The 18464-nt window shown below is 49.2% G+C and overlaps 1 protein-coding gene across 1 annotated transcript; it reads right to left on the reverse strand.

Annotated features, from left to right (window-relative positions):
* Positions 1–313: 313 nt before the first annotated feature.
* On the reverse strand, positions 314–6866 carry LOC117435956 (uncharacterized). The gene is made up of 7 exons (XM_034061021.1): positions 6744–6866; positions 5749–5814; positions 4679–4779; positions 4028–4092; positions 3300–3451; positions 3067–3219; positions 314–897 (listed from the first exon to the last, which is right to left on the reverse strand). Exons 1-7 carry the CDS (start codon positions 6757–6759, stop codon positions 578–580), a joined length of 873 nt encoding a protein of 290 aa, XP_033916912.1. The 5' UTR covers positions 6760–6866; the 3' UTR covers positions 314–577.
* Between the last annotated feature and the right edge of the window lie 11598 nt (positions 6867–18464).

Genomic DNA, 18464 nt, shown 5'->3' on the forward strand with positions numbered 1-18464 from the left:
AACCAGGAATGCTTTCCCATCATTCAGTGACAGGGGATCCATGTGCCATAATCTGGTCAGGAGTCTCCCCAGAACACGAAGTGAAGCTCTGGGGGTGCTCCTTAGCCAGGCTAGAAGCCCCCTGACCCCACCCCCCAGATCTTTAGGTCATGCCAGGGCTTCACATAGAGCTCTGTGTCAGGGACAGGGGAAAGCAGGCAGCATTGAGCGGATGCAGAATAACTTTTAATCTCTTAAACACCAAAATATCTTATTTGCCTTTTTTGTTTTTTTTTTTTTTTTTTTCCTTAAAAAAGTGTTTAATTTCCATGTACTTACAGCTCTACACCACTGTCATACAGGCTAAGTCAGGAGAAGATGCACAGCAGTGTGGAACACGCACTTTGTTTTCCAAGCTAAGTGAGTATTAAAAATTAAATTACAAGACAAGGAAGACTGTGGTGGGACATTTATGGTCCATAAAACACACCAGAAGGGTTCATTCACACAGCCAGTGGCTTGTGTCAGCTGGGGAAGGCAGGAGTGATGGCACAGGTCACCAGAGCCATAAGGGGGCTTGAAGGAGCCCTAGGACCCCTCAGAGCTGGGGGGACTGCTCCAGGAACACCCGGTACTCCTGGGCAGGGTGGACCCGGGCAGCCCAGAGCCACTCAGGGGCCCTGGCTCGAAGCTTCAGCTGGAAGGGGTCGAGGCGCAGGCACTGCCCCAGGTCATGCAGCTCCATCGCCGGCTCCTCTGCAGCCCTCGCTGGGGGCTCCTCAGGGCTCAGGCTCCTCCTGGGGTGCCGGCCCCACATGGCTGCCCTGCACAGGGCACCTGCAGCCACCAGCATCGACAGGGCAGCCGTGATGGCTGCACCCACCAGGATGTCACCATGGCGGAGGAAGAAGCTGATCCCTGCAAGAGAAGGGCCATGGCCTCATCCTGCTTGCCCCAAGTGGCCCCTACTGTGCTCACAAAGTCATCCACATCATGACCGCAGTGCTCAAGTGCTGTGGATGCTCCTCCGGGGGGGTCAACACCTCCCCTACAGCCCTGAATAAACCCTTATGACTGCCTGTGGGGCAGAGCATCTCTCCCAAACCTCCATCCCAAAGAAGTATTTAGACCAAGAGCCAGCCTGCAGGGGCAGCACAGGGCTGGTGCTACCCTAGAACAGCCCTGATCGAGCAAAGCCATGGCCAAACCTGTGTGCAGCTACATGGAGGCTAAAAGACTTGCCACCATTCCCATCCAGACATTAAGGGATCCTCTCCTTGAACAAAGGGATAAATATGTATTTATCATATTATTCATATCTTAATATAACAACATCCAGCTGACCTGGGTAGGCTTAGACTACATAACTGGTTAATGAATTTGGAGCTGGGTGAATTGAGGAGAAATGCAATCTGGATGCAAAGTCACATTCAGGTTTAAGTCACTTCCAGCGCTTCAGGGATGAGAAGTAGTTTTGGTAAAGTAGCAGCAGTGTTTTGAGTACATATTGCAGAATATTGCTGCTTTCAGTCTAGCAGGATGTATTACTGTGCAGGATTGCATTAGGCAGCTCTGATTACAGGCAAACACCACATGCCATCTGCTTAGCCTTGTGTCAAATATGTTAGGGGAGAGCTGGGGTAAACACAACAGCAGTGTGCCAGGAGACCTCAGTGCACTCCAAGGAGTGACCAAGTTTGCTGATCACATTAGTTACAGCAGAGGTAACTCATAAATCACCCTTGTCCACACTCTGCTTATAGCAGCAAGCTCTGAGCAACCAGGGACAGAAGATGCAGCTCTTGGGGAATAAAGGCTCACATGTGCCGAGTTGTAACCATGGTGCAGAGAGAGTAGCAGACTGGGGAAAGGGAGGCTATGCCTTATGGAGAGGCTATAACTGGAAGTGCCAACAAAGCCAGTGAATGGAGTACAACAGCAAACACCATGGGCTGTTACCAGTATTTAAACATCTGTTGAATACTCCAGGCTAAGCTCCAGGTTCAGGTGCTGGCTGTCACATCAACTCACTGCTCCCAGGGAGCATGAGCTGTACCAAGAGTTTCCATCCCTCAAGAAGAGGGAGAATCACAGAAGGGCTGAGGGGGGACAGGTGTTTGGTATCTCCAAGGATGGAGACTCCAAAACCTCACCAGGGAACCTGTGCTAGTGCTCAGTCACCTTCACAGTAAAACAACAGCAAGTGTTTCCTGATGCCAAGGAAAAACCTCCCGTGTTTCACTCTGTTCCCACTGCCTCTGGTCCTGTCACTGGGCATCACCAAGAAGAGCCTGAGTCTGTCTTCTTTGCACCCTCCCTTGAGGTATCAATATACCTCAGTAAGATCCTCCTGAGACTTCTCCAAGCTAAACAGTCCCAGCTCTCTCTGCCTTTCCCCACAGGAGAGATGCTGTAGTCCCTCATCCTTCTGCATCTTCATTGTACTGAGGAACCCAAAAGTGGCAGCACTCCCTAAAACTTCCAGGCACACTCAGGAGAGCCCTCAGGAGCACAGATCTCACACTGAATTACACCCAACAAGCAGCAAGACTTTAATGTGAAACAGGCAAGTGATGCAGGTCACTCCTTGGAGGATTATCTAGGCTGACCTCTGAAAGCCAATGCCTTTAGAGGCTGGGAAAGACCATTTCTCCTTTGAGTAAGGCTCTCCTTCTAACTTAGATACCTGTACTGCCTAAACTTCACTTTTCCTCTCTCCTCTTACTTTCTGAAAGGATCACATTTGCCTCCCAGTCTGCTCATATCTGAGCACAGCTCCTAAAGTAGAGCTCCTAAAGCTGAAGGAGGAAGCGTAGGTGGACCAACAGCTAGGAACTGCCTTGCAAAGATACTATATATCTTTCCCACACCAGGCATGGACGTCTAAAGCCACCACTCCAGTAGCAGTGCCATTTTTAAGCATCACATGCAATGCACATTAGCAGAGGCACAGTCACAGAGAGAACCCCTTATCCTTAGGGGCTTGCTCTGGGCTGCATGTGGCAAGAGTGATGCTGCACAAGTTACACACACACAAGAAAAGCACCCAGCTGCAGGAGAAAGCAGAGCTGCTACTTTGTCCTTTACCTGATTGTGCAGCAGGGATGCAGAGGGTGCCAGACTTGGTGGGGGAATGGTCTTCATAGTCCTTCTTGCAGCGGCAGAGGTACGTGCCCACACCATTGAAGCACTCTGCCTCCTCCCCGCAGAGTCCAACCCCAGCACTGCACTCATTCACATCTGTAATGGGGAATAGGTGCTGTAATCGAGTCAGGCTTGACATAAAAGGGTTTACCCCCAGAGAGAAGTGAAACACCCACCTTCAACAAACAGTGAAACAAGATGCAGCTGCTCTGCTCCTGCTGAGGAGCCAAGGAGCTCCTCCAGCTGGGAGTGCAGGAGCAGAGACATGTTCCTCTCCTCCAGCTTCAGATGCAGCCAGAAGGTGAGCAGCAGGTTGGCATCGCTTGTCCTGCAGGCAGGAGGAAAACATCACCACCAGGCCCAGCTATGAAAGCCCATTTAGATCTTCTACCTACTTGTAGTAGATCATGGTGCTGCAGGCTCTTGCAAAGACGATTTGTGACAAGGGGCAGCTTTGCACTTGGACCAGGGATAAAGGAAAGCCTGGTAATGGTCCTCACTTGGAGCTAAGCTGAAGTGACTAGCTGTCTGCATAAAGCAATTTGTAATGGCAATCTGCAGCCCCAGATCAGCCTCAACAAAGTGTGGATGCTGATAGCTTCCAACTTTTCTCCAGCAGACACCATGGCAGGTGTGAGGATCCTCATTTTCTCCAGAGTTTAAATCCCTCTTACATGTATAAAGATATTAGCCAACACTAAGCATTATTTTTCAGCATCTTTCCTCTAGAAAATGATATTTTTTCCTACTTTCAGGACACGTTACAGCCCACAAGAGAGAAGCAAGGCTGGATCTCTGCCTGGGGAATGAGAATCAGGAGCCAAGCCACTGCTACCTAAGCAACATTGCAGGTTATAGCAGTCAGGTTATAGCTGCCAAGCCAGCAGCAGATCAGTAACCCTACCTTTTGATTTCTTTTAGCTTTAGTTCATTGACTCTGCTGGCAGGAAGTTTCAGGTTCTCCTGGATCTGTAAAGGAACAGACACCAGTGCCCATTTGATGTTTGATGGGCAGGAGAATGGCAGTAAACAGTTTTTCTCAGTCTACCCCCCTATCTTGCTCTTCCCCTTCACAAACCACATGGGATGCTTCAGATGTCCCATAGCGCACTGCTCTGAGCCTTTTCTGTAAGAACACTAATTTTTTCCATCTGCTTAGCTTCAGCTCAACCTCCACAACACACAAGGCCATTTGGGAAAAGGAAGGGCAACTGTAGTCCCAGGTAAGAGTTTGGGTGCTAATCCTCTTTTAGGCTTTGGCCTCAAACTGCCCCATTATCAGAGATGAGTTCCAGCCCTCCATTGGTTGTAACCCTGTCTCTGCAGTGCTTCTCCCCCACCTTGCAATGGCACAGAGCTATGAAGGGCTGCTGCAGCTAACAACAGCCACTGCAGCCAGGCAACCTGCCAGGGCATCAGCATTGACCTCAGATGCTGGTTCATCACATGGCGTTGACAAAAAGTCCCTGGGATAAAGGGCACAGCATTGTATCTTCTACTTGAAGATTTGGGACATCACATTTGTTTTTCTCCCCTTCCTCACACCCAGACTTACATGGTTCTTCATAGATTCAAGAAGACCCTTTTGGAGCTCACTTCCACCATGAGAAATCCAGTCCTTGGGTTTGATTTCAACAGTTACTTCAAACAGCATATCTACCGGAAGACACAAGATCCTAGCATGTTTAAGTCCATATAACACTAACAGGTTCCCTAAATGAGCTAGTCCTTTAAACAGATGCAAGCAGAATAGCTCTACAAGGACGTGCTTGTGTAAGTCAGTGCCACGTGGGTATTGTCAGAGGCTGTGCTTCAGGTAGAACAAGTTGTTGAGTACTAGGTGAAAGGAAACCTTAGGTAATGCTCAGCGATGTATACCAGAACTGACCTTTAATTGAATACCAAAAAGTATTCAGAGCATTAATGTATATCCAATCACATTCACATTTCTTTAGCTCATATCTTTCTCAAAGGAATCACTGTAATTTCTGATAGAGTCTAAAATCCCATTTCTCACCTGTATCTGGGATCAGCTTAGATAAACTGCTGCGGTCTGACTGAATCCAGGCTGCCACAGATTTGTCTGCTGTTTAAAACCTATTTATTCAGCAATATTTCTCCTGTTCAAACCTCAGGCTCCGTCTGTATTGACCCCATTTTGCAAGCTATTTCTGTGGCTTGCTCTGCCAAATAAGCCCAGTATTATGCTGCTCAGTTGTTAATGCTCCCATAAAGGGGTTTTGCTTCTCTCCCTGGCCTGAGGAGCAGGAAGAATTGTAGGTTTCTCATCCAGGTAGTCATGAGACACCTATTGGAGTGTATTGGAGCAATCGAGGCTCATTCACCATATGAAAATGTCCTCTAACCAGCCAATGAGGAAAGCCTGAACTCAAACAAGCCAACATTTATGTCGGATTTAGAATGTGAGCTGGGGTTTCTCCAGGGTACATTCAAGGTGGCCAAAGCAGAACTGTGGGATTGCAGTGGTATCTTAAAATCTTCAAAGACTCAAAAACACCCTGCACTGGCTTCTAAACCTCAGAAGAGGCGATGTCCATGCACCACACCAATCAGCACTGAACTTAGGGCAGGGCTTTAAGACATGTATAACCCTGCATCACTCACCTCCGGGATGGTGCTGGGATTGCAGTGCTGTGCTGTTCTCCAGAGATGCCAGGACAGAAGCCAGATCTGTCAGAGCAAGGGAAAGAATCAGGCCACTAACCTCAGTGTATTGGTAAGGGGGGGGCAGGACACGAAGTACATAAGGTAAGAAGAGTGCCATGTGCCACCTTCTCCCTTTATTCCTTCTGGTGAAATTAAACATCAAGCTCTAAATACAACATACTCTACAGTAGGAAGTGCTTTTTAGAGGGTAGCATCCCAATAAACCTAATGTCCATTCCTGGAAGCGAATGAAATGTTATCCCTGTGCAGCCACCAAAGCTCCTATAACCAACGGAGCTGCCTTGGACACTGATGAAGCAAAGCAGCTTGTGTATTAGATGCCAGCAACTTCAGAAGAGCTAAATAAACTCTTCTCCACATCCACAAGAGCAGTTTGGAGGGGAGGAAAGACCAATTGAGAACCTATTCTACCTTCAGACACAAATTAGTAGGTATGGGTGGCTGAATATTTCTGGGAAGAAGTCTACCATCGACTCCTAAACTTTCTTAGGAGAGAAAAACCTTCTCTCCTCCCCCCCCCCCCCCCCCCCCCCAAATTCTGGTGCTCAAACTCATTTGTCATAGCTAGGAGCATTGTGCCAGGCTAAAGCCATAGGAATCAATGCAAGCCAGAGCTGTTTAAAACCAAAATGAGCAGCCACAGTCTGTTTTGGGTATAAAGTCACAGCTGAGAGGCTGGCTCCTCAAAGCACTTGGATTAGAAACTAGCCTGTTTCTGTTAAGAGGAGCATCATCCCATAGATGCCCATGTTATGACAAATAATCCTATGTCTTCTCAAGTACTACCTTCCTTGGATACAGAAGGAGTCAGTGACACCACATGGACCAGCTGAAGGCAGCAGCCATGTTATGAGAGCACTGCATCACTGAAGGCAGGTACTGCACAGTGTCAGGCACCAGTTCAGCCACAAATAACCCAAAAAACACCTTACCAAAGAGCTCTTCCATGCTTTCTCCCAGAGACACTGTATCTCCAGCATTCACACCAGGAGAGGGGTAGAGAGGAGGCTTTGTACTTGTGTTTAGCAGTGGCTCTTCCAGCACTGGTGTCTGTGTGAGACATGCAGCAGCAGCCGCTCCATCTGACAGGCTGCTGCTGGCTTCATCCAGGCTACATGATTTGGCAAGGAGACCTGCACTGCTGCTGGGCACCTCTGAGGAAGGGGTACCTGTGGTGATCAGAGCAGACACTGACTCTACATCCCCCTTTGCAGCCTCTGAGGCAGATGGCTCAGCTTTACAGCCAGCACCTTGCCCCACCAGCATGTCAGCTTCAGTTTCTCTGCCCTCAGTGCCACTATCCTCAAGGCTCCTTTGCAGCTTGGTTTCATCCCACAGCTGATCATACTCACTGAGGTTAGCACCATACTGAGCATCTTCCATAAGATCGGGAGAGTGTTGGGTCTCTTCATCTGTGCTCACAAGCTCAGGCTGGGTCCTGCCACCAACAGATGTAGCTGATGGGCTTGCAGAGGCTCTCAGCATGGGCAATAGACCTTTTGTCACTGCTGTCTTCCAGCCCTCTTTCTTAGAGGTCTCCTGGACAGGCTCTCTGGTAGCTATGGTGTCATTTGAAGAGCCCATGGTTTCAGAGTCTCTGAACACATAATACTGTCCTTTAAAAGATCTGTATTCATGCCTTAGGGAACCATTCCCTGACAGAAACAACACATGGACTGCAGCAGCTTGTGTAGCAAAGATCAGGGTGCCTCGGTTTTGACAGGCATACACCACTTTGGTTTCTACACTCGATGAGATCCCCTGGAAGATGATCCTGTCCTGGTTCTTGCCGCAGCCATCACTCCCATGGAGCCCCTGGATGTAGATGACAATGTGCTTCTGGGGGCCTGCCCAGATGGTCCAGTTGCACCAGATGTTGGTCTTAACGTCAGCATGCAGTGGCAGGTAGAACATCCCAGACCTGTTCTGAAAGACAAGGTGGCAGCTCCTGATGGGGAAGTACTCCATTGTCCAGGGAGGTCCAAGCTCTGACACATGGGAAACAGAAGAGAAAGATGGTCAGCAGTTACTGTGTGCACCAGGACATGGCTATCACACATATGGGGTGCTGTATGTTACCACAGAAAAAGCCCCACTTCAGACCCTCTCTTGGTGCAAGATTTCTATAGTTGGAGCCCCTGGAGCCACATCTCAGCTCCACAAACAGGGCTGAACCTGGACCCCAGCTGCTCTGCAAGGGTCTGGCCCCTCACAGCCCATCCAGCCTCCAGCAGCTGGAATTATGTGGGTTTGCTTCCCACAGATGTTTGGCCAAAAGACCACTTGCTGGAAATCTTCCCATATTAGGTTTCCATAGCAAGGAAGGAGTCACGTTGTGATGAACTGACTGCAACCCCCATTCCCTGTCCTGACACCGGGGGAGGAATCTGGGAGTAAAGTTGAGGCTGGGTAGAAGGGAGTGGTGGGGGAAGAGGTTTAAAGATTTGTTTTTATTTCTTGTTGCTCTGATTTGCATGGTAATAAATTAAACCAGTTTCCCCAAGTCTGTTCTGCCCATGACAGTGGGCAAGACATCAGGTAATGACTGCTGGGCAGGGACTGCAGGTGAAACAGCTTCATCCTTGCCCACACCAAGTTCTCCTGCCTTGTAAAGGTGGCTTATGCCAAGCCACAAAGTACTGTGAGACCTACCAGCATGTTTCTGTTGCTGTCCTCCCGGCATCCGACTGTTTCCAGATGGATCAGAGGGCTCCTGTGGCTTTTGGCCTCTTGACATTGTTTCTCCCAGCGGGGCCATGGAAGGAGCAGGGTGTGCAGGAGTGATGCTGGAGGAGGCATTTCTCCTCTCCTCTGCATGCCCTTGAGCTTCTGTGGTTTTCTGCATTTTAGCTCCCCCAGGGATGGAGGCAGAAGCCATTTTGTCATTACCAGCCATGCCCTGATGATGCACAGGCACCACGTTCTCCCCTCTCCTTGCCTCCCAGGCACCAGGCAGGGAAGCTGGTGCCACCCCATAGGCACTGCTCACATGGTTCTCAGGCTGAGGAAGCCCCACCTCAGGCCTTGGGACAGTGATGGAGGCTGGGGAGGGACCCCTGTCCATCAAAGCCATAGAAGCTGAAGTTTCTGCTCTCTGGCCACCCGCCTCCCCCAGCACCAGCTTTGGCATCCCAGGGCTGAGGTGCCTGGTGGGCTTATCTGTGCCCAGTGCAGAGGCTACTGGTGGGTGGTGAGGTGGGGAAGGGGAGAGCATCTCCTGTTCTCCTGGGCTAGCCAGTGAGATGCTCACCCTTTGCCTGAGACTGGCAGGGTCTGAATGCAAAGCAGTTGGTGGAGAGAAGAGCACCTTGGACACAGGTTCTGGAGCAAAGGGAACTTCAGCGATTAAATCAGTAGAGCCAAAGTCTGCAAGGACTGGAGCTGTGCAGGAGACCACCAGCGCAGGGGTTGCTTCTGTCCCTAGGGTGGACATGGCTGCGGTAGAATGCTCCAGCCCCATTGGCAAAGGGGGTACAACCAGCCCTGGCTGTGCAGCTCTGTCGCTTCGGTGCTGGCAGCTTTGTACAGCAAAGGAAGACACATGAGCGTTCTCAGCAGCAGGACCAACGTGTGCTTGGGCATTTTGGAGGAGGCTCCCAGGGTCTGTAGGGGATGTCTTCAGGATGTGACTGCTCTGGCCATGCAAATGGGGATGCTCTTGCAGGATGTCCCATGTGGGGTGCAGCGCTGTTTCCCCCCTGAGAATTCCCCTAAAACTTTCCAGGGGAGAAATATCCACACTTTCCATATGTTGGAGGCCAGTTGTTCCTAGCACAGACTGAGTCATGGACAAACTGCTTTGGCATCCTTGGCTTCTCTTAGGTAGCAGATGTGAGTGTTCCCTGTTTACCACTTCATATGGGCTACTCAGACTGGGCATCAGGCCCTTTGCAAGGCCATCGGCATCACTGCTCGTTGCGCCACCAGCTGGGACACTCAACTGGGGATGGCTTTCAGCCTTCTCTAAGCTGACTGCACTGACCCCTCGGTACATGGTGGTATCTGTGCTCTCTTTACTTTCTCTTCTGCCAGGGGACAAAGACTGTGAGAGGGCAGCCAAGCCCATGCAACTTGTGCATGTTGGCTTAATAGTAAACTGTAGGTCTCGCACACCTTTTGGCCCCAGGGTAGGATGCAGGGCAGACTGCCTGCTCTCCAGACCCACACCTTCTGGCTGCAGAAAAGGCTCCTTTACCTGCAAGGCACCAAGCAAAGGTGTTTCCAAAAGCATGCTTGAATGCCTGTGGGTATAACCAAACCCCATAGTGATGTCCCTGCTCACAGAGAGACTCTGCCCCCAGGTATCCTGTGCTGCAGTGGGGACAATGCCCTCAGGTGTTCCTCTGCCTTGAGCTTCCTTGCAGCATCTCGGACTTCCCACAGCTGTAGCATCTGGCATGATCCCTCTTCCCAGCATCAATTCACTGCTTAGCACTGTGGTCTTGCCAAGGCTCACGGTGCTATGTGTGGTTCTAGAGCCCAGTGCATCTCTCAGGCTTTCAGCCCAGCCAGACTGAAGAACATTATCTTCCTTTGGAAGCTTTGGAGCAGGAGATTCAGAAATCACATCATCTTTAGAGGAAGATTCACCTTCCTGGTCCTGGAAGATGTAGTACTTCCCTTTAAACTGCACATCTCTGCGGTTTGGCAAGTGCCTCTTCAGCAACACAACATGGACAGCCTGGGCAAAGGTGGCAAAAGCATGTGTCTCCTTTTTCCAGCAAGCATAAACCACACTGTTTTCCACCAGTGAAGAAACGCCTTCAAATAGGATTTTGTCCTCATTTCTGTTGCAACCCTCCTCAGAGACAAAGCCCTGAATATAAATTACTATATGCTGCTTGGTGCCTGCCCAGATTGTCCAGTTGCACCAAAAGTTTAGGGGGGAATTGGCACGGTACGCTGGAGGAGAAAACTCCCCATACTTGCCCTCCAGGACTCTGTGGCAGCTCCTTAGAGGCACATATGCCAATATCCAAGGAGACTGTGACCCTGGAAGACAAGAAGCAACAATCTCAAGTTTTCCTCCATCTCCACTTCCCAGAATTCCGTACTTCCACAAAGTATTTCCAAGGTCCCTCATCTCCCCATTTTGCTGCCTCCTGCTTCCATTTGGAAAACATGGAAATGTATCAGCAGAACACCACAGGAGAAATCCCATGTCAGGTCCTGAGGTCAAAAGGGGGGAGCTCACCTGGGCAGGCACCAACACATCAGCCTGGGGTGCACCTAAAACTGCCATCCCTTCCAGCCTGAGGAACTGTTTCCATCCATGCTGCCAGCAACCTACCCCAAACCCCCTTCCCCATCACTGCTCACCCCACCTGTATCTACTGCTCCAGCATATCAGAAGCTGGAGAATCCCTGGCCGCCACCACCTCTTGCCCCACAGAGAGCCAGGCTGTACCCCCACTGCTACCACCCCAGAGCAGGGCACATTCATCCTATAAGTGTCCCCTGACGTGGCCATGCAGGAGCAGAGGTCCCAGCACAGCCATGCAGTTAGTACTGCTTGCAGGAAGGCAGGTTTCCATCTCCAGGGTCAGATTATTTAAGGATCAAAGCTAAAGGCTTAAAGAATTGCTGCATCTGAGTGAGTTACAGAAGCAATGAGTGTGCTGTTACCTTTGGTTTCCACATGCATGCAGTATTTGTTGTCTATACACTGCTGAGCTGGGAGATGGAGCTCTCCTTAAGGAGCTTTCAACCCCTTTGCTTAAAGGGTTCAGCCAAACAAGAAGCCCTCAGAACCCCAGCAGCATGAGCAATGTTAGCATCTCTCTATTGCTAATTCAGCCCTCAAAGTGGGAAACACTTTCTCTAGGGCAGGAAGTGATATGGTAGATTCCAAAAACACTCTCTCAAAGCTAGAAGAGCCATGAGCCAGTGACAGGTTTACCCTACAGGAGCACAATTAAAGTTTGGGCTGAACTTTTGCTCCTTGTTTTAATTGCTGCCTAACAGTGATTTACTGCTGCACGTTGCTCCTGCCTCCAGGATCCTGCTTTGCAGCAGGGGTTTGGCAGCTACAAGATAGCAACACATGTTATCTCCCACACTAGCACTCATTTTTCCCTCCCCCAGCACTCAGTACAACCACATCTCCTCCCTTCCCATTCCACCTCAGGGCCACATTTTTGCTCCTGGTTTTCCACACTATGGCTTGAGGGATCCAACAAGTTTTGGGGAGGATTTAGTCAGGCTTTAAAAAAAAAGCTAGTCTGAGAATTACCATACCTGGTTTAACCTTCTGATGTTCCCGGGGGGATCCACATGCCTATAAAGAGAAGAGTCTTATAACAAACCTGAGTAGCACTGCCCATGCTTGTAATGCTGCTCAGAGAGATCCCAACCTAAGCCCAATATGAAGGAAGGACAAAATCCACCATGTCCTCGTAGCTTGGAGTTCTGCCTTTGGACCAAGCCCCTAGGCCACCCCATTTTTCTATGTGATAATAAATATTCCCACCTCCAAAATCATTACCTGATTTATGCTATTAGACCACAACCAGTACAAAAACACCCCAAAACACAGCAAGCAAGGTCCAGCTGTGCTTCAATCCATAGGGGTCATAGAGAGAAGGATCTATAAGTAGGCAGGATGCCAAACCGAGGGAGGGAGCTCCCTGCAGGGAACTGGGTCCCCACTTCCCATCACTCACCCCTCGGACAGCACCAGCAGCATCACAGCGGGACCTCAGCATTGCCCCAGAAACCTGCCTGCCAGCAGCCAGCCCCCAGGCCCGAGGTACCAGGAGCAGGGCCAAAAGCATCAGGGAAGGCAAAGGCTTCATGGCAGAGGTTTATCAGAGGCACAACATCAAAATGAGCCCCAAAAAGAAAACCTCTCTCTCCCTAAAGTAACCCCCCAGGCAAAGTAAATGTGGGATCACCAACTTTCCCAGCTCCTCCCTAAAACACATCCCTGCAACAAAAGAGCTGGCCTAGGAGCCCACTCACTCATATACTACCTTGCTACCCCTGTGATAGCAATTAGCCAATCAATGAAAGGAGGCCAGCTATAACTCATTAGGGACAGGCCTGCTCTTTTGATTCACTGTCCGGTATTCCTTTGCTGGGTGTTTTGGTGGGAAGGCATTATCTATTTATAATGCATAATGCTATAAACTGAAGTTAAAGTGATGCTGATACCCTGACCTGACCCAGAAGCAGAGCCCAAGCTGCTTGTTCTCTTAATAAAAAAGTAAAGGATTCAGTTACTGGAGGGAAAAAACCCAACCCCAATGTAAAAGTTCATGTTTTCATCAAAGCATTTTAACCAGCTTCTGCTGAAGGCTGAGATTTCCCCTAAGGCTGTGCAGTCCTGACACACAACTGAGTGAAACAGGTGAAACTGCCCTGAAACACAAGCAGCTCCTCTCCTAGTCTATACTTAGTGAAGTGGGGAAAGCAAATAGCCCAGGTGATGAAGTATAAATTATTAGGTGCTTAAAATTCTTTCAGCTGTAATTGTCTAACTTGTCATTAGGGGCCACACAGATAAGGCAATTAGGCAGGCTGACATGCGGCTTTGACAATATTCCTTTTAAAATGTCAATCACCATTTAGCAAAATAAAAACCAAAATCCTTTTTTTCTTCCAAGTCATCACAGCTTGACAGGCTGATGGATGTTCTGGGACAAACACACCCATTTTTGGTGGGTTGAAACAACAGCATGTCAGACCATCCCCCCCGCCCGGAGTGGTAGTGGTGTTGGTGTGAGCAACTGCATCCCAGCTCCCTGTTTTGAAGCTCTTCCACACATCCCATGTGTGGTCTCACTGGCCAAAAGACCAGTGAGAAGCTGTAATTCTTGCAGCAGCACAAACCTCCTTCCACGGCCAACTGTCTGTAACTACACATCCAAAGAGACCCTGAATCTTTCTCACTGTGAAACAGGCATGGACAGACCTTTAAACCCTGATCCATGCTTACCATAGGTTCATAGAATCATTTAGGTTGTAAAAGACTGTTAAGATACATAGAATCATAGATAGAATCATATCACCACATCCAACTGTTAACCCAACATTGACAAGCCCACCACTAAACCATGTCATTAAGGGCTGCATCTCTACATCTCCAGGGATGGTGGCTCAACCACTTCCCTGGGCAGCCTGTCCCAGTGCTTAACAACCCTCTGGGGGAAGAAATTGTTCCTAATACCCAGTCTAAGCTTCCCCAGGCACATCTTAAGGCTGTTTTCTCTCATTCCATTGCTTGTTACCTGGGAGAAGAGACCAACCCACACCTTGCTCCATTCTCGCTACAGCCTGATTGTCCTGTATATGCTATGTGATGGCACTCGAGGTGATCTGCTCCATAACCTCCCCTGGCACTGGGATGAGGCTGACAAACCCCAGCTCCTCCTACTGATAAGCATCCTGGATGCCCTGCTGTGAAGCAGGGAGATCCCTGAGGTATCATCTGTCTCACAAAGAGAACAGGAGCGTTTGCTTCATTTTAGTTAGCAGATGGTAGAGCAGAAATGGTGAAATATAAGGTAAAGCCAAGTTTTCTGCTGATATGTAAACATTTAAGTGAGGAGTTTTAGCTTGGAGGTAGAGGTTGTTTGTTTGTGTCCTGATTGCTGGTGCAGTGCAGTGTTTTGGCTTTAGTATGACAATAATGCTGGTAACACACCAGTGTTTTAGTTGTTGCACAGTAGCACTTACCCTGATCAAGGACTTTTCAGCCTCATGCTCTGCCACTGAGGATGGGCACAAGAAACCAGGAGGAAGCAGAGACAGGACATCTGACCCAAACTAGCTAAAGGGGTATTCCATACCACAAACATCATGCCCCATATATAAACCAGGGGGGAGTTAGAGGGAAGGGACTGATTGCAGCTCAGGTCAAGCTGGGTATTGGTCAGTCGGTGTTAAGCATCACTTGTGGCTTTTTGGGGAGGCAGGGTTTATTCCTTCCTCTCTCTCTCCATTTCATAATTATCATGGTTATTGTATTATTATTATATTTTGCTTTTATTTCAATTATTAAACTGTTCATGTCTCAACCTATGAATTTCTACATTTTTTTCTGATTCTCCTCCCCATCCCACTGGAACATGGCAGTTTGGTAACTCTTTTGTTTGTTTTACTGTGGGCATTTCTATAAAACCATAAATTGTCCATTAGGATGTTTGGCCCTTTTGACTAAATGCTCATGCTCAGCAGTTGCTGATTTTCTTATGTATTTTGGGGATGCCTGGCCCGAGGGTGTCTGTTGGAGGCAAGCAGGTTGGCATGTTCACAATGGCCCATGCCAAGTTGCACAGACTCTGCACATAGAGGCCAAAAACTGTGTTTACAGCTGCTCTACCAGCTCCTGTGCTTCCAGTTTCTCAGGATGAGGGTGAATCTCTCCCAGGGTGAGCCAATGGACCCAACATGACGCTCAGCAGCCAGGCAGCTCTGAAGCTGCTGAGACACCTTGGCTGACCATTGTCACTGTCGGGCACACAGCCACCTTGGGGACCACCGATGCGGGCAAGCCCATCAAAGAGACAGGCACCAAAATCAAGCTGGTTTCAGCAAGTGCTCTAATCTTGCCCCCAGTCAGCACTAAGTATGAGGAGCTCCTACTTACAGCTGTTCTGCTGTCATGTATAAGGCAACATAAATAGGCTGAGAACTTAGGATAAATTTACCATCTGCCTCCCCCTAGTGATTGCATTGCTGCATGAAAAGAGAATGAAAATCATACTGGGCAATAATAGTTGGTTTTATTCTCTTTCTAAAATCCAAGTTGTCACCCAAGGAGGCTGTGGCTGCCCCATCCCTGCAGTGTTCAAGGCCAGGTTGGACAGGGCTTAGAGCAACCTGCTCTAGCAGAAGGTGTCCATGTCCATGGCAGGGATTTGGAACTGGGTGACCTTAAGGTCCTTTCCAAACCAAACCATTCATATAGTTCTGTTATGCACCAGAGCAAATGGGAAGAGCTAAAGGGAGGCAAGAAATTAGGATTTCACTTATCACCTTGCTAACTAGAAAGAACTCAGGTCCGAAACAAAGGGACATTTTAAAACCCAGCAATCAAAGTTGAGAATATTGGTGACATCATGGTAAGCTCTGTTTTTAGCAGGTTTACAAACTTGTGCTATCCTTTAGAGCCCAGCAAGGCATCCAGCTATATACTGGGGCTGTGTCCTGGGTGCTCATCTTAATGGCTCCATCCCTCCGAGTGAGCTGACAGTGCTGTGCTTGCAGGGGCTACTCTATTATCTATATATATGCTATGTAGAATGAGACCCCTGTATTTAGTTGCTGGAGATAAGCATCAGTTTAATTCCAGTTTCTTTGTGTCGCTTGTTAGCCAGACTGATTTTAGGTCTGTTGGGGACAAGAATACACTTACACTTTTAGATATATTAAAGGTAAGGGATTTCTCAGGACCTGATGTTTTCCTTATATACAGAGTTGGCTTTCCTCAATCACAGACTGCTTTTCATTGATTTGGTTGTTAAGCCTCTGGACTTGGGGACGTTTTAAATGAGTGATGCCATCACAGTCCAGTTTATCATGGAGAGTGTTCTACCCAGGTTGGTGGTGAACTGTAATACTATTAATAAAACTATGTACAGTTCAGACTTCACACTCTGCGGGATTTCTGCAGACCAACAGCATAAATCGCATACAGGATTTGTGTATGAAGATGTGTAGCATCGGAGGGCTAAAGTGATTTTACTCTGGGCTTCACTATAAGGATGGTGAGACACTGACACATATTGCCCAGAGAAGCTGTGGCTGCCCGATCCCTGGAGGTGCTCAGGGCCAGGCTGGACAGGACTTGGAGCAACCTGGTCTAGTGGAAGGTGTCCCTGCCCATGGCAGGGGGTTGGAACTGGATGAGCTCTAAGGTCCCTTCCAACCCAAACCAGTCTGGGATTTTATGATGGCAAAGGAGCTGTTCTCAGAACACACGGTAGAACACATCTTAATAGGTGATGGAAATAAATACCTGCAGAAATGTTTTTCAACAAAATATCTTCAAATTGAGCAGCTCACACACCCTGTTCATACAGTGTGCGAGCCACTGCTTCACTGCACTCAGCCTGATGCTTTTTTCACCCATTTAATTCCGCACCACTCTGATAAACTATTCTCTAAAATCAAAGGAGTTATTTTCCTGCTAATGGCTCCCAAGGCCAGCTTTCCATCGGGAAAGCAGGTTAACTGAGCCTATGTGTCTACAGTAATGTCTAGCATCTCCCCAGCAACAGCACTTTCTGCTCGGTGATTGTGGAGGAGACTTGGGGCTCGGACGAGAGAGAGGCCAGAAGCAACATCCGGCATCTTCCCTGCACCCAACCCAGTGGGATCTTTGTCCACCAGTCTCTCCTAGCAGGGCAGACATTGCCCTTCTGCCATGGGGATGGTGGAGAGCAAGAGGGCTGGTGGCTGTCTCTCTGATCCCAGGAGGTTCCCAAGCCAGGGCTGCCTTGGGAGGACCAGTTCTGGAGGACTTTTAAGGGCTCACATCCAGCATGTGCATCCCGTTCCCAGAACAGATCCCTCCTCTGCGCATCCCGAGCAGCAGGAGGAAGAAAAGACAGAACAAAACCCCACAGCAATGATGCCCTGGCCACTGAGCCACATGCCCGGCCAGGCCATTCATTCTGGTGTGAGGAAACCCAGGCTGCAGGCAGCTTTGTGTCCTGCAAACCACTGCAGAACTGACTTCTATTAAAAATACAGAGCACACAATACTGAACTGGTTGGGGTTTGTCTATTAATCTCTCAACAGTCAGCTGCAAACCCAACAAATCCCCTGGAATAGCAGCAGGGAGCCCTGCCCCTGCTCATTCCTCCCTGCCCCCTTCAACAGCTAAAAATAATCAATAACGACTGTCCGAAACAGGGAGACCAAAGCCATTTTATAGGCTGTGGGATCATGACTCATATCTTTATTTGCATCCTGGCTGGGCACAAAAAACCACCACAGGGCTGCGCTTCCCAGCAGCCATGGTGAAAAATCACCTCCAGATCTATGGGGACCCGGACAGAGGGGCTGCTGATGTTAGGATGAGCTCCTGCATCCCTTCCTTGTGCCACCATCCTGTGTGATGCTCTGCTGGGAAGAAATCAAAATAGAAGAGATGCAGCTGGGTTAACAGCAGTGTTATTCTTCCTGCTTTATGCAAGCGAGGGCTAATTGAACCGCCTGGGAGCAATGAGCCCCGGGGAGGCAGCAGTGGTTGTTATTCTGCTGGTAATTGTTGTTTTCAGCCGCCCTAAGCAGCAGAAGGGACCTGTCCAGTGTTTTCTGGCATGGCAATGGAGCTGGAGGAGCTTTCCATCCAAATCCCCATCCCTAAAGGCCACCATCCTCCCTGGGCAACTGCTCCGCTCAGAGGAGTCCATCCTCTCTTGTGCATGTCTGTCTGCAGCCATTTAGCCTCAAGAAGCAGCAGCAGCACAAAAGCAGATGCTGGCAACAGCCAAACTGGGGCTCATTTCCTCTGCTGCAACCACATTTCAACAGCCAGTAACAAAAACGAGTGTTCTCCACCCAGCTTGCTCTATGCTGGCTCCTGCCACAGCTGGGGAGCTTGTCAGCGAGGGGAAAACACAGCATTGCTGTCACCAACATGGGGAAAGCCCAGAGCCTTGAGCTGTTCCCCAGCCTGGCTCCCTTCTGCCCCAGAACAGCC

Source organism: Melopsittacus undulatus, chromosome 3, assembly GCF_012275295.1.
Source record: "Melopsittacus undulatus isolate bMelUnd1 chromosome 3, bMelUnd1.mat.Z, whole genome shotgun sequence".
Classification (NCBI taxonomy): domain Eukaryota; kingdom Metazoa; phylum Chordata; class Aves; order Psittaciformes; family Psittaculidae; genus Melopsittacus; species Melopsittacus undulatus.

Coding starts and splice junctions, on each gene's coding strand:
- LOC117435956 (XM_034061021.1), bottom strand. Junction 4,093..4,678: donor TTGAATCTATGAAGAACCAT/GTAAGTCTGGGT, acceptor GTTCCTTTACAG/ATCCAGGAGAACCTGAAACT. Junction 898..3,066: donor CATCCCTGCTGCACAATCAG/GTAAAGGACAAA, acceptor CTTCTCTTGCAG/GGATCAGCTTCTTCCTCCGC.